The 16,764-nt window shown below is 46.6% G+C and overlaps 1 protein-coding gene across 1 annotated transcript; it reads right to left on the bottom strand.

The window, feature by feature from the left end:
* Positions 1-445: 445 nt before the first annotated feature.
* Positions 446-15,718, bottom strand: LOC310671586 (transmembrane protein 198-like). Its single transcript, XM_083427890.1, has 5 exons — positions 15,492-15,718; positions 8,906-9,143; positions 5,315-5,893; positions 3,085-3,233; positions 446-2,025 (listed from the first exon to the last, which is right to left on the bottom strand). Exons 2-5 carry the CDS (start codon positions 9,084-9,086, stop codon positions 1,879-1,881), a joined length of 1,056 nt encoding a protein of 351 aa, XP_083284016.1. The 5' UTR covers positions 9,087-9,143; positions 15,492-15,718; the 3' UTR covers positions 446-1,878.
* Positions 15,719-16,764: the final 1,046 nt, after the last annotated feature.

Consider the following 16,764-nt stretch of genomic DNA (forward strand, 5'->3'; position numbering starts at 1 on the left):
ATTGCATGATATTACAAGCAGATGCACACAACTGCCCAGCAGCTGTGTTTGGACCCGGGCAGAAAGAGAGTCAAAATAATGCAGTGTGTGACTGTGGATGTCAACGGAGTAAGAACCAGCCCCCCAACTTTCTTTTGCATACAGGGGGCAATCAATAATTTTTGTAATTTTGAGGGAGAGCCCTTTAAAAAAAGGCCTTATGTCTCAGATCCATGGTTTTACAGGCTGCTCTGTAAAAATAGGTGATTTCTACAGTTCAGTCAATGATAGAGAGAGATGTGATTAGAAATCCATGGGAAAATTATAGTTTCAAAACTCCGCTGGATCTGATGTGTGTACACATCTGTGCTCTGACCCCCTGCTGCACCCCATTTTCTCTCCCCCCCCCCATTTCACCCAACTCCAACCTCTTTATAGAGTGACCCAAGTGATTATAGAGACAGACTGCATAGCACAAATGTATCAGTGTTAAGTATTATAAGCAGAAGTTATAAAAACAGTAACAACAACAAATATCCACAGGAAACAATCTGCTATAACAAAACAGGTCTCTTGACCAGGATTCAAACCCACTGTGTACTCACTGAATTCAGATTAATAGTTTAGGAATTGAAACCTGGGTGGTTAGCCTACAGTTTAGAGTTCAAGCTTTTTCTCTCTCTCTCTTTTTAAAAAGAATGGTTTTTAATCCTTCTCTAAGTGTTTTCAAAAAGCACCACAGTCAGGTTAAACCGACAGCCACTTCAGTGCAGGTAAGGCTCTGTATAGACGAGAAAAGGCACTTTGGATGATAATTAGAGCCCTTTGGGGGAATTCTTCCCTTACACACTTATATCCATTCGAGCGGGAAGGTGGGGCCATATTTGCGAACTCTGCTATCCCCCTCATAACATAATCAAGGGTTTATGAATGACTGAACAGGATTTGGGAAGGTAACTTTTGAGTTTGATGGGCGTTGGGGAGAGAAAAGCACAATTTTTCCTTCTTATATAACCCTGGTGTGGTAAACTTTTGGGCCTTCAAGTGTTTCTGAACTACAACTCCTCTATTCCCTTGATAGGCCATTGACCATGTTTGCTATGAAGGGAGATGTAGCTCAAATAACTTGGACGGCCAAAACGTTCCCTATGCACGTTGTATCGGCAAGCCAAACTGCCCTAAGGAAAGGATAATTGAATGGCGACTCTACTCACAAGATTCTGCCATCTGACCCACATACAAAAAAAAGCAAAATGTTGTGAAAAGCACCATAGATCAGATCTATTTACCTCACCAACCTGTGGTGCGAAGATTTCAAGTTACCCCCTAGCTATTTTATCCCCGAGGTAAAATAGGGCTGTTCATCTAAGCCAAAAGGTAATCAAAGTACCCTGTTGCTAGTTCTAGACCTCTAGGGCAAATAAACCCCTTCATCCCCCAAAAGAGGGGATGTCTATGGCTTAACTGAGCCCGCAGAGGACAGATACTATACTAGCTTCAAAGTTAAGGACAGCCACCTTAAAAGGGAACCAGTTCATTGCAGCATAGCTTGGAAGGTAGCGGTAGATACCCTGCAGAGGAAGATGGCTTCCTTCCTTCACTTGACTTAATTGGGAATAAATTAACAGTGCTGTTGTGGTTGTTGTTTTTCTATTTAAAAACATCCCTTCTTTCCTGCTACTTTGATTCAGTCACATTGTTGGCCTCAGGTTCCCCTCAAGGGAAAGGAAACTGTCTGCTTCTGAACATTTTAAAATATATATATATAGCAGGCTAGCCGAGGGTGCTTGCATATCTGTCAAGCGACTGCACGGGACAAAAATATTCAGACCCCCCAGTGAGGGCAGAGTTGTGCTATGTCCCTGCTTAAGGCACAGGCGGAAGTAGAAACCATCCCCTTCAGAGGCAGCCACGGGGCGTGGTGAGGGGAACAGTCGAGCCAGAGTCGTAATCCAGGTCCACAGCGGTGTGAGCGCTGGCACTCAGGTTGCTCAGCGAAGTACCAGTTCCCAATTGCTGGCGGTCGCGCAGGCTCTGAATATAACTCTTTGGGGTGGAGAAAAAGAATGGAATGTCACTGCGTGAACTGGGAAAGGGGAACAACATATTAACCCCTCCCCACACACCTCCATTAGGAGCCAATCCACATTGACAAAGAATCAGCCTTATGCTCAGCTATAAACAGTGGCGTAGCGTGGGGCAGGGCCACAGGGGCGGTTGCAAAATTATTAGGAGCGAAAAATGTTGACACCAAGTGCTGCCTCAGTACAGCTGTGCGCTTCTGTTGCTGGGCTCCACTGAAACCAGCTTCTCCATGCGAACCAGGAACCAACCTCTCCAGACAACAGAACATCTCTTTTCTCTGTGGCTGTGATCTCCTGGGTGATACAGACGCGGTTAGGCAGTTGACCGTTCATGTGTTTCCCTCTCTCCCATCTCGTGCAGCCCCGGGCCCTGGCAACCCACGCTATGCCACCGGTTATAAATGTAAAGGGTGGAAGGGACAGAGGAGATGTGTGCAAAGGAGTGATGGTCCACACTCCCATTGGCTGGCTGCAGAGTAGGCATGGGGCATAGGGCGGTTCATAAAAAAACCTTCTTTAAAAAAATGCCTGCTCCAAAGGTCTTATGTAGCTATATCTGTAATTTCATGCATATCAGTTAATATTGAAATTTCAGCCTTCACGACATAGGAAAATGGCCAAGTAAACAGCTATTTTTGTGGAGCAGGGTCAAGATATTAACCGATATGCATGAAATTACAGATATAGCTATATAATCCCTAGTGTAGTGAGATAAGACCTTTGGAGCAGGCATTTTTTAAAAAAAGTTTTTTATGAACCACCTTAAAGGGGAACCTTTTCAGTTCCCATCATCCCTGGCGGCCATTAGCCATGCTTGTTGGGGAATAGAGGAACAGCTAGATGGCGAAAAAGTTCCTCCACGCCTGTTCCAGAGGTTTGAGAAGATGCCAGGAAAAGGCCAAAGGGGCATTCTGAAGGTGACGACGCAGCTGGGGTCGTGGGTTTGGCACGGCATGTTGCAAACGGGGGCCAAGAGTTAAGACGGTGAACATTTGTGACAGGAACTCTTTCAGCCACTCACCGGTGCAAGCACATCTCCTGCACAGCGCTTGACAGCGCTGGGCTTATGCCGGTACGAGCCATCCTGAGGAAGCTGGCTCTGCCTCTTCTTGGCTTCGCGCTGCCGGATCCGTAAGAGCTGCAGCTGCTTCTGGCGCCGATTCAGGACCACTGGGCAAGAGAAGAGGTATGAGAAACCAGAGGGAGACTACTCCTAAGAAGGCTAGTTTATAAATACAAATTTATACGTATGTGCATTTCTCTTTCTCACTCTCTCTCTCTATATATATACAGTCATGGGGGAAAGTACAGTGGCACCTCGGGTTACATACGCTTCAGGTTACAGACTCCGCTAACCCATAAATAGTACCTCGGGTTAAGAAATTTGCTTCAGGATGAGAACAGAAATCGTGCAGTGGCAGCGGGAGGCCCCATTAGCTAAAGTGGTGCTTCAGGTTAAGAACAGTTTCAGGTTAAGAACGGACCTCCAGAACGAATTAAGTTCTTAACCCGAGGTACCACTGTACACCCTCTTTGAATTCTGTGGTTTTACATATCAAGACAATCATTTGTTCCTTAGCAGGTCTTAAAATTAGGTAAATACAACCTCAGATGAACAGCAACACATGACATATTACACCATGTCCTGATATGTAAAACCACAGAATTCAAAGATGGATGCACTTTCTTTTTCCCATGACTGTGTGTATGTGTGTGTATATATCTATATACAGTGGTGCCTCGCAAGACGAAAAGAATCCGTTCCGCGAGTCTTTTCGTCTTGCGGTTTTTTCGTCTTGCGAAGCAAGCCCATGAGAGAGAGCGTTCCACCAGGCTATTAGCGCTATTGACAGTTTAAGGGCTATTAACGCCTATTAAAGGCTTAAGGGATTAGCGGTTTTGCTGCTAAAATGCTTTTAGCAGCTTAGCGCTTCAGAAAAAGGGGTTTTGGAGCGAAAAAAACCCTCAAAAATTTCCGTCAATTTTCGTCTTGCGAAGCAAGCCCATAGGGAAATTCGTCTTGCGAAGCGCCTCTGCAAACGGAAAACCCTTTCGTCTTGCGGGTTTTCCGTCTTGCGAGGCATTCGTCTTGCGGGGCACCACTGTATCTTAATTTTTTTTAAAAGGAGAGGCAATGCTAAGAAAGAAAATGAACGCTCTCACTCTTCAGCTATGGGGGAATTCCTTTCCTGACCAGAGAATCAAATGTAGGCAAGTGGAGGTGGGGAGGAAGGAGGAAAAAATTGTCCCAAACAAGTCTCTCTCTTTTACGTGCTGGGAGGCAAACAGAGTTCTGCACAGTTGTTATCATGCCACATAATGTTGCATTCTTCAGAATTTTGAGAACTCTGAATTTTTTCCAAGTCTGTCAGATTCCTCTAGTCTGAGCAAAGTAATGATGGATATAGTGTCTCCTAACCATCACCAACACTATCTAGCTATTACAGTGGTACCTCAGGTTACATACGCTTCAGGTTACAGACTCCGCTAACCCAGAAATAGTGCTTCAGGTTAAGAACTTTGCTGCAGAATGAGAACAGAAATTGTGCTCCGGCGGCGCGGCAGCAGCAGGAGGCCCCATTAGCTAAAATTGTGCTTGCAGGTTAAGAACAGTTTCAGGTTAAGAACGGACCTCTGGAACGAATTAAGTATTTAACCAGAGGTACCACTGTATTTAGTAGTAGTAGTATTTATTAATTTACTACGTTTTTACCAGAGCCTTCATCCATGTAGCTCAGAGGGCTGTTCTTGGCTCTCGTCCTCTTCCCCAACTCCAATCTTACTGCCATAATTATGGTCCTCAGGCCAAGAGAAAGTGCCTGGTCCAAAATCACCCAGTGAGCTTTCTGGGCCAACTGGGGATTTAAACTGGATCTCCCTAGTCCTTGTTTGACACTCTCAACACTCCGCGTCATACGACTGAGAAATGATTTGCACGAGGCCTTTGGGGATAAGGAACGACAGAAGAAAAAGTGATTAACTGTGCAGCACACCTCCCTGTCTCTCTATGATTGTTGGCACTCTGCCGCCCATCAACTTTCCCTCCACCACCAACATTGGAAACTCAGATCTATGAGCTAGGCGCCAAATGGCTCCTTAACCCAAGGTTACAGTCACCAAAACGGACCAAGTCAGTCAGTACATGTGACAGGAACGGACCTCCGGAACGAATTAAGTATGTAACCAGAGGTACCACTAAACAACTGGACCTTCTCCCCTCCGTCGGCATGGTCCTAAAGCCATCCACTCACCATCTGTGTGAGAGAAGCCCTCTGCGGTCACTCTCCACTGCAGCAGCATTCCCATCAAGGCCAGGATGGGCCACGTGGCCAGCCACACGGCCCAGCCACACCAGCACAGCGGGGAAGGGGGAGCCAGGCGGAGGCGGTCGTAGACGTGGTGGCCCAGCGCCAAGTTCTCCACAGCGTAGTCCAAGCAGAGGGTCAGCACGGCGCCCCCAAACACCGCCGTGGAGACCACCGTCAGGGCCTTCTGCCAGCGCAAGGCCAAGACGGCACCCAGCAGGGCTGATCCCAGCAGCGAGCCGGCGGGCACCCAGGCGCTAGGCAGCTGGCACAGAGGCTCCGTGGCCACCAGTCCTGCCGTCGCCAGGAGCAAGCCGAGGAGGAGCCCCGTCAGGAACAAGCCAACCGAGTGCACCAGCATCGTGACTAAGCCGCAGAGGACGCCGATGCCCAGGGCGATGCCCGCGCTGACTTCCAGGCTCAGCTGCGTGTCCAAGATGCGCTCTTTGTAGCAAAGCAGGAAGATGACGGCCGAGCCGAAGAGCAGGCCAGAGAGGAACATGATGGCTTTGAAACAGCGGTAGCCTGGCAACAGAAAGAGGGCCAAGTTTAGCAGGGGGGGGAGGAAGAAGGTTCTTTTTATCATATGTGGTGGTCCTGTAGTAAGGTTGATTGTTTTTTAAGAAAATTATTAACAAATTCAACATAACAACAACAACAACAACAACAACAACATAATTTATTATTTATACCCCGCCCACCTGGCTGGGTCCCCCCAGCCACTCTGGGAGGCTTCCAACAAAACACTAAAATACAATAACCTCTTAAACATTAAAAGCTTCCCTAAACAGGGCTGCCTTTAGACGTCGTCTAAAAGTTTGGTAGTTGTTGTTCTCTTTGACATCTGGTGGGATGGTGCCGCTACCGAGAAGGCCCTCTGCTTGGTTCCCTGTAACTTGGCTTCTCTCAGTAAGGGAACTGCCAGAAGGCCCTTGGTGCTGGACCTCAGTGTCCGGGCAGAACGATGGAGGTGGAGAAGCTCCTTCAGGTATACTGGACCGAGGCCATAATAAATCAACAATACAAATCATCTTCACTGTTTTTCCCCTCCCACCTCACCAACAAACCCTCCCTCCCTGCCCCCCAGGACTTCCCTCAGCTCCTCTCTCTGATTTCTCATCTCCTATTGTTTTCTGCATTTTATAAAATTGTATACATCCTTATATTATCTATCCATCATATTAACCCAATTAATTTGTGGATGTTTATTCAAAACCTGCCAAGGAGTCCAGTTCATTTTGTTGTCTTTTTAAATAGACTGTAAAAGGTTACCATTCTTCTTTGAAGTCACAGTTGTCCTGTAGTAAGGTTAAGGGAGGGGTGCCCAAACATTTTTCAAAGAGGGCCAGATTTAATGAAGTGAACATCCGTTATTTTACCCCAAAGTTGTTGTGCTTTTTTAAAGGATTTTACCCCAGGACGTATACTGCCACAGGGGCCGGCGGGCCAGATAAGGCCCCGAAACGGACTTTGGACATGCCTGGTTTAAGGCTTAATGGGAAATGATATATAATGAAATGAAAAGCATGTTTAAAATAACGTTTGCTTAAAAACAACAACCAGGTGCTTTTCTTTTGGGAATTATAGGGACAAAACTACCTAAACTGTATAGAAACTTATTCATGTACGCTACTACAGCAGCAAGAATGTTACTCGCCCCAAAATGGAAAGAAGCAGAAGTCCCAGCAAAGGAAGAATGGATACAAAAACTTATGGAATATGCAGAAATGACGAAACTTACCGGAAGAATAAGAAATCAATAACAAACTTTTTATAAAAGAATGGAAATGGTTTGTTGAATATTTACAGATAAACAGATAAAAGCATTGGCAGGATTATTCTAATAACCTGCAGTTTCATAAGAGTATATATTTAAAGAAGATGAATACGTGAGCAAATTAAGTTACGGTAATTTGGATATGCAGAAGATATTAAAAATAAATTTAAGGAACTGCAGAAAGAGGGGGAAGGAAGTCAAGTTTTGAAATGTCAAAATGATTGCAAAATCAGTGAAATGTATAAACCTGAAAAGTATTAATTTTAAAATATTTTTTAAAGGAAGATGTCATAGACGGGGCTTCTGCACACACCAAGTTTAGCAGAGGAAATCTTTAAAAAGGGGGAGGCTATATTTCGTCAATAGGATATTCCGAGACAGGGGCTACTGAAAAAAGGCTACATCTAAATTCTCATTATGATTAAGCTAGAATCTCTTAAGACTGAAAACATGGAAGGAAAAGCTACCTTGTTTGGGAGGGGATGTAGTGAAATAGTCCTTCTGTAAACATCAAGAAATAAAAGTTTTATGACGCAGACTCACTGTTATCACAATTACTGGAGGACAACTTGTTACTTGTTGCTTTTTGAAATAGGTCAAGTATGGAGGACACACAGTTCTTATTAGCTTGGCTATTTCATGTAATTCAAAACATGGACTGAGAGGTTGTTGGATTTTTTGCAGGGTGGCAGGGAAGAAGAGGTGGAATTTCGGACTTTTTAAAGAAAACAGAACTCTGATTCCCCCAGCATTAAAAAAATGAAAAAGACATTGAAAAATTATAACCCTCTTCTCTCCCTCCCCGTCATTCCTCACTCTTTGAAGGCTAAAATGCCCAAGTCAGTCAGTACATGTGACAGGATCATTTAAGACTCTTAATACATGGTTTTGTTCAGCCTCCAGAGTTAGGTTCCAAATAAGTCATCACTTATAAGCCACCAACCTTCCACAATAATAGACTCTGCTCTCTATCTCCCTTGCAAAGTTCAGGTTGGCTAACCTACCCCAGATCGGAAGACCCCAAATATTTTGTCTCCAGTTGTGACTTATATTCTTAATTACTCAGTTCACTTAATGGGAAAATGCGACAATTTTTCAGTGTTTCAGGTATATTTCCTAAAACCACGATTACGTTCAATGAAACATCCTAGAGTTCTCCTGCTCTCTTGGCAGAATAAAATAAAACATACGGTACATGCAGCAACAGTGTTTTGTGTTGTGTAGTCTCCTATGATTAAGTAATGGGCATATATAGCATATATTCAACACACAAAACAGCAACAATTTGTTGTTGACAAAGGCTAGCTGGACATAGAAAGGGCCCCATTACCTTCAGTAGCTTAGGGCAGGGGTAGGCAACCTAAGGCCCATGGGCTGGATGCAGCCCAATCGCCTTCTCAATCCAGCCCACGGACGGTCTGGGAATCAGCGTGTTTTTACATAAGTAGAATGTGTGCTTTTATTTAAAATGCATCTCTGGGTTATTTGTGGGGCAAAGGAATTCATTCATTCTGCCCCCCCCCCCCCCCGAAAATATAGTCTGGCTCACCACATGGTCTGAGGGACGGTGGACCTGACCACAGCTGAAAAAGGTTGCTGACCCCTGGCTTAGGGCCTCATAAACCTAAAATCCGGCCATGGCGCCAACCACTATCCCTGGTGCATGTAAACAACCCATTGGGACCAGAGAAGAAAGGAAAGAGAAGTGAAGTTTGAGATGGTCTCAGAGACAGAACTGTCTCTTTCCCCTTTCTACTCACCAAAGCAGCAGTAAACAACTCCAAAAACGCAGCAGAGGCCACAGATCACACAGGGAATCACCTCATAGTGCCTTTCGGAAAGGAGGGCGCAGGGATCGGAGGCAGGATCGCTGGGCTCTGTTGCCCCCTCATTAAAGCCCCGGGGGTCAGGAGTAACTGGAAGCAGCGGAGTCGGGTCCATGCTGGTCAGCCGGGATGCAGCTCAGCTTTCAAGAGCCATCCAAGCGGGAGGGACAGCCTGCAAGAGAGGGAGAGAGGTTTACCTTCAGCTTGAAGAATACCAAATGCCCCTGACTTGAGCATTTTAGAAAAACCCATAACCAACCAACTCCTCTTCCTACAGGAACACAGCAGGGGCCATCAGAGATCTAAATCCTTTAGGAAGCCTGGGGGAAGATTGAGAGATGGGGCCGGAGGAGGATAGTAGTGCAAAGAATGTCCGATGAGAGCGTGGGGGGAAAGAGCTGTGGTGGCACAGCTGAAACGGAGCCACAAACCCCGCCAGGTATTTTTGTTTAGGGGCAGTTATGCGATTAGAGAAAGAAGAGCACAGCATAACAAGGGAACACACATTAGGGCATCAAAATGATGCTAAAATGTGTGAGAAAACATAATAAAAAAAGATGCCAACTGCCCAGTACGTATAGGTAGAAATATTCCTCAGAGATACAAATTAGGATTATAATATTACATTTGTGACTGCACCTCTGTCACTAAAGAAATTTATTTTGGGAGGCGGAGGAAGAGAGATTTCTGTTGTCCCTCCCAGCACTCCTCAGCCCAAACCTCAAGAACAGGGTAATTCCACTACACATAAGGATATAACCACATATTTGCTTATTGAATAAATCTAAGTTACTGGCTCTGAACCAGGAGTGAAACTGATCAATAGTCCCCCAGTGTCTCCTCCCTAGAGCTAGAAAAGGTCAGAAAAAGGAAATCAAAGCAATCAAGGGGGGAAGCAACACTTAAGCTTCTCAGTTTAGGGGGAAGACAGGTAAAGGGACAGAGACATAAATTTAAGCGTATATGATTACTTATGGTAAAGAGAGAGAAAGAGGAGCTTTTTTGTGTTGAGCATACTTCTTTAGTGGGTGGAGGGATCCTGGTGGTCATTAAGAACATAAACAGGTGTGTGATGGGCATACAGACTGCAGAGTAAATTGCTTGCCTGGTAGGGCTGGGCAATATCTGGTTTTCAGCTTCGTGATATATCACCAGCTGAACATTGCAATATACTGATATATCGCAATGTATGAAACAAGGAGGAAGCTATGAAGAGGCATTGGCTGACTTCATGGTTTTCCCACACTGTGATTTTAGCACGCACACACACATCATGATTCATATTACCAGGTCAAAAATTATGAAACCGATATCGTGATATGGACATCAAACCAGTTCTGGATGATATAGGACCCACGTACCTACAGGACTGCCTCTCCTGGTATGCCTCACAGAGGACCTTAAGGTCCACAAATGACAACATTTTGGAGGTCCCAAGTCGCAAGGTGGTTAGATTGGTCTCAACTAGTGCCAGGGCCTTTTCAGTACTGGCCCCGACTTGATGGAACGCTCCGCCACAAGAGACTAGGGCCCTACGGGACTTGACATCTTTCTGCATGGCCTGCAAGACAGAGCTGTTCCGCCTGGCCTTTGGTTTGGACTCAGTCTGACCCTTATGTTTCCCTCCCCTTTTGATGGTTTTGATCTAAGGGCTACTTTTAAAATGAGGCTGCATTTTAAATTGCATTTTAACCTGTATTTTAAATTGGTTTTCCCCCCGTATTATGTTTTTACTGTAATTTTACTGGTGTTAGCTGCCCTGAGCCAGGGAGGGCGGGGTATAAATAAAATTATTATTATTTATTATTATTATTATTATTATTATTATTATTATTATTATTATTATATCGCCCAGCCCTACTGCCTGATGTGAAGGTTGTGGATGTTGTCCGCGGTCATTTGGCAAACTGGCACCAATGACACGGGGAAATGTAGTTGTGAGGTCCTGGAAGCCAAAAGGAATGGGCTCTACTTGTACTGGGATGGAACCAGGCTGATTGTTAGACGCTTTGAGACTCCTTAAGGGGAGTGAAAGGCAGGATATCAAGTCCAAACTCTTGTTCTGTTGGTGCTTGAAATAAACAAGATGGCAGAGCAGCCTTTAAAGTGATTAAGAATGAAAAGTTGGCAAAAGCTGAAGAAGAAGAGGAGGAGTTTGGATTTGATATCTCGCTTTATCACTACCCTAAGGAGTCTCAAGGAGGCTAACATTCTCCTTTCCCTTCCTCCCCCACAACAAACACTCTGTGAGGTGGCTGGGGCTGAGAGACTTCAGAGAAGTGTGACTAGCCCAAGGTCACCCAGCAGCTGCATGTGGAGGAGCGGAGACGCGAACCCGGTTCCCCAGATTACAAGACTACCACTCTTAACCACTACACCACGCTGGCTCTGAGGAGGGTTTCACTACACTGTCAAAGGCAGTACAGTGGTACCTCGGGTTACATACGCTTCAGGTTACAGACTCCGCTAACCCAGAAATAGTACCTCGGGTTAAGAACTTTGCTTCAGGATGAGAACAGAAATCGTGCTCCGGTGGTGCGGCAGCAGCAGGAGGCCCCATTAGCTAAAGTGGTGCTTCAGGTTAAGAACAGTTTCAGGTTAAGTACGGACCTCCGGAACGAATTAAGTACTTAACCCAAGGTACCACTGTGTGTCTCTGAATACCAGTTGATGGAAATCACACGTGGGCCAAGGGCTCCTGTGCTCAAATCCTGCCATCTGGCTGGCCATGGTGAGAACAGGATGCTGGACTAGATGGGCCACTGGCCTGATCCAGCAAGCTCTTCTTATTATGTCCACTAGGCCCTGCCCACCTCATTTCCTATCCCCCTTTCCCGCTCCCCAAGGGTTAAGCTGTTCACATGACCCAAGTGGTGGAAAGCATAACTAATCTCCATTCCCACCCCCCAAAACACCCCGATGGAATTGGCAACGGATTATTCCTCCCCTCTCTCCCCCAATCTGGCATCCGTCACATACAATCCAAGCCAAAGCTTGCACATACAACCTTTAACCCCCTCCCCTTGCACCAGGGAGAGATGAAAGGGGGTAGTTTGGGGGCTGTCAAGAGACACAAAGAGGTGGAAGTCAACAATTACATCTAAATTCAACAACTATTAAACTTGGTCACCAGCCATGGCTTCTAGGTCCTATTCCCAGCTCTGAAGGGGAAGGGGAAGCCTAGTGAATTGGAGCAAGAGACAGAACTAGGTGCCAGAACTTCTGGGCTCTTTTCCCAGCTTCAAGGGAGAAGGTATCCATCATTTTCCCTACAGGCCCTGGGTGAAAGGCAAGGAAATCTAGACAGGCCCCAAGACTTCCCTGTCAGTAGGGTTGCCAAGTGCCCTCTTTCTCCAAGAAATGCCCCATCATTCAGAGCATCCCAGTCTCCCTGAGAACATGACAACAAATTTCCTGATTTCTGTGGAGTGTTGTGTTCTACAGTTAAAAGTTGGCGGCTTTGCCTACACCCAGGCACTGTTCCCTTTCTGTAATACTTTGATGGAGTGGCCTCTAAAATAACCAGTAGAGCTGGCAAGGAGACTGATGGCCAGCAGGAATGCTGGGGGTGTGGGGGGGGGGACACTTTCACCCAAAGTCAATGCAGATGAGAAGTGGAACATTTATCCTGGGTGCAGACCTTTGGGTGGAGGGCACAGGACAGCCAGACACTGAGCTGCACAGTGATGCTCCTCAAATGTTGTCCCTAATTCAGTCAGATGTACCCAGGACCTTGAAGAAAGATGCTTGAGCAGCTCTAAATGAGAATGAGACAAATTCATGGAGGGTAAGTGGCTACTGCTCTCTGCAACATCTGCAGGGTGCTTCCGAGTACCAGGAGAATAGCAACCAGAAACTGCTGTTGCCCCCTGGGCTTCCTATAGGCATCTGGTTGAGCAACCCAGAGGGACTTTCATTCTCTTTGCTTGTTGCTGAAAATCACAAATGGGAAGATTGCTGTTGCCCTGATTGTGGGCTTCAAATAGGCATCTGGTTGACCCCTTCTTTATATGGTTCAGGACTCCTGTACATAAAGGTTCAGCTTTCCTCATAAGAACCTGCCCAGATCCCAGAATGGTCATCTGAGGCCCTTCTCTGTATGCCACCTCCAAGGAAGGTCCAGATGATGGGAACGAGAGAGTGGTCTTTCTGCAGTAGCCTCCCCATCTATAGAATGCTCTCTCCAAAGAGGTCCACCGCGCACCAACTTTGTCTTTGTTTTAGCTCCAAGCAAATACATTGTTGTTTTCTCAGCAGCACTAATGATTGGATGTTTTCATGTTATGTTTCAATACGTTTCCCTGTTTTTATTAGTGCATTTTATTATCATAAATCACTTGGGGACTTTGTGGAAAGCAATACAGTGGTACCTCAGGTTAAGTACTTAATTCGTTCCAGAGGTCTGTTCTTAACCTGAAGCTGTTCTTAACCTGAAGCACCACTTTAGCTAATGGGGCCACCTGCTGCTGCCTCTGCGCCGCTGCTGCATGATTTCTGTTCTTATCCTGAAGCAAAGTTCTTAACCTGAGGTACTATTTCTGGGTTAGCGGAGTCTGTAACCTGAAGCGTCTGTAACCCAAGGTACCACTGTACACAAATTCAACAAACCTAAAACCTGTAAGAACGTAAGACTCCACTTGAAGGGCCTTTAGTCTAGTCCAGTTTTTACAACAGGGCAATGAAATATTACAAGGTAGTCGTGAGAGGAAGGGATCACAGGTACATAAGAAGCAGGCGATGTATTTACAAAGAATGCCTCTCACCTACGCAAGGTGATGAAGCAGACTCAGCTAGCCATGAGTAATTAATTGTAGGTTGCAAATCAACCAAAGATTACACTTGATTCCATTATTCTATCATTCTCGCCACTCCTTTCAGCATTCTCAGTCACTAATGTGCATTGAAGTGATTTTAAAATTCCACTTTTTAAAAATCATCCTAAATGTGACAGGATGGCTAAAGCAGAGAACTTAATGCAATTCAAAGGACAGTACCTTTGAGTCATACGCATTTCGTTGCAGAAAAACAACACCAAACCCACATGGGGAGAGCCAGGTGTGATTATCATAAACAGACGCCTATCAAATTGTGCGGATCGGGAAACAACGATTGACAGAGGGGGGGTGGTACGCACGGTGTTTGGTTATACATGGTACACAGTAACTTCACATAGGAAATTGCATGAAACTCTTGCGCCAGTTATTAAGTGAGAATTCCCCTGCAAAAAAAATGGCATGAAGCAGCACAATGCTAGAGATATCTATAGAGAAGAGTTATTTCCAGGAGAGTACATATAGGGCTGCAGCCTTGTTTTTGAACTTTCAGGACGTATGTCAGAAAGGGTGTCAGAGCTCATCTGCTGAAAGCTATAGCCCATCTCTCCTTTAAGGGGACGCGAGGGAAGGCGGCATTAATTTGGGTGAGCGGAGGGTAGTTAAAGGGGAAAACACTCTGCAAATATGCAGAAGCATTTTTTCTTTACTATCATCTGTATGTATAATATGATGACCTTGCCCCAGTTTCAGGGCTGAGCCCTGGTTCAGATCAAAACTTAGTCAAACTCCCTGAATATATTTGCTCCCATCACACACACACACACACACGCACAGCATTTTCACACGCAATATTCCACTCACGCACGTGTGCCACGTTGAGGACGGCAGCTGAACCAGTGGGTCCCGAAATCCTGGCTATTTGCATGTGTATATACAATATTGGCTACAGAGGTGCTGCTGTCTCCTCCCCATATGTCGTCCCCCCCCCCAAACCGCCCCAGCCATGGCTTGACTCCCAGACAGGAAAACGGTGCTGAGTTTAACGGAAATATTCCCTTTGGGATCAGAGAACAAGAATCAGTTTAGAATACCATTAGCTTGCTTGAGCTCAGAGGGAGGGGAGAAAGGACACAGCTGGGAATCTGGGAGGTGGGTGGAAGCCTTAGCAAGCAATCCCTAAAATTTAGGGCTCGCAACAAAGTTCTGAGGATTGCTGAAGAAGTGCTGGAGAGAGTCATAAAAATAAAAAATAAAGCGGACAGTGGTAGGAGGAGGCTCACACTGCTTGGCCCTCGTTCTTTTCTTTTCTGAACTCGGTGGTAAAAGCTTCCCAAATATTAAATTGAGGAATGCATTCTACGGAAGCTCAGAAGGACTCACAAAACAATCCGGACACTGGCAGGAGAGAACTGTTGCTGGTCTGCCTCCCCCCCCCCTTTACCCATCTTAAATCTTGTCCAGACATCAGTCACCTCCCTCCAGTCACCCTGATCTGAATTCCAGCCAACTTTCCAAGTTGGCAAAGACCTTCTGAAACGATGCAGAACATTCCCCAAAAAACATTATTTTTGAAGCGCGCACGCACAGACACAAACAAAAAAACTATATTGACTTTGGAGGGGCTGGGCGGACGCGCGAGACAACCACCCTTGGAGCTTTAACGCGGAGCATTAAGGGAGTCCGGATTTCCATTCCACATCACCGGAAAAGAAAAGTACATAAGCCGCTTGGTCGATATAACTTACCAGTCCAGAGCAGGGTTCCCACCACCGCATATAGACGGGACTGGTTTGCAAAAGAACCATCCCATCCACCAGCTCCACCCACTCCGGAGAGTAACTGTTGGGCACTGAAAGAGCATGCAAAAGAGGTGCCTAAATAAAAGATCAAATCTCCTCCTCCTCCTCTTCTCTCTCCCCCGCACAGACCCCACCCCCGATTTAGCCCCCCTTTCCTCCAGTTCAAAAAACTCGGGGCAAAATCTCCCCCCCCCACGACAGCTGAAGAGTGACCTCATCAAGCGCTGGGCGGGGCCAGCGGAGAAGCTGGGCGACCCGAGGGAGAACAGAATGGGGTCTCCAGAAAGAAAGGAGAAACTAACCGCCGCCTCCTTCTCCATGTTTCTAGCAAAAAAAAAAAAAAGAGGGGTAGCGGGAAGAGCGAGAAAAGGGAAACGGGGCTCTTGAATCCGCGGAAAGCCGCGGCTGGGAAAGAATGGTCTATTCCCCCCACCCCCTCTCTTTTTGGGGGCGAGAGGGTTGGTTCCTTCCAGTTGCAGAGAATGGTTTGATTGTCCTGCAGAGAAAGGAGCAATTTAGACTTATCTGTGCGCGGGGAGAGCGGCCTTGTGGGGGCTTCTATAGGGCCAACTGTTGCAGGGCAGGGAGGGGGAGGAATCCTGGGGGCCTCCAGCAGCCTCTCTCTTTGCATCCCGCCCACTCCCCAAGCTGGGCTTTTTGGGGACGTTGGGAGTTTTGCAATCTCTCCTTCCCGCCCCTGGGCCCTTTCGAAAGGTGGGAGAATTGCAGAGTTGGAAGAGACCCTGAGGACCAATCTCATCCAAACCCCTGCAATGCAGGAATATGCAGGGGATCGAACCTGCAACCTTGGCGTGATGGGCACCATGCTCTAACTGAGCCAGGACACAGAAGACCTGCCGGCTGCTGTGTTCCAGCCCCAAGGCCTAGGCTTTGCCGCTGCTGGGTCCTAGGCTTGCTAGCCTTAGCTCCTCCAGGAATGCTGGCAGTGGGCATGTCAAGCAGCAGAAGACTTTCCTTGCAGGCTTATTAGCCGGCCAGCTGGCCAAGCAGGTGTCTGAAGCCCAGCCAGCAACTGGAGCAGGATGAGCTGGGGTGTGGAGTGGACAGCCGGGGGGGGGGGCTGTTCCTCAAGAGGGCTGGAGCCCCCAGCAGAGAATCAGCCTGCTTCCTGGCTGGGAGATGGGCCAGCTATGTGGCTGCGCTAGCTCACGAACCCCCCAAACATATCGAGTCCCGAGGCCTTTTCTCCTGCGATGCC

The sequence above is a fragment of the Podarcis tiliguerta genome, assembly GCF_965153285.1.
Source record: "Podarcis tiliguerta genome assembly, chromosome: 2".
NCBI classification, from domain to species: Eukaryota; Metazoa; Chordata; class Lepidosauria; order Squamata; family Lacertidae; genus Podarcis; species Podarcis tiliguerta.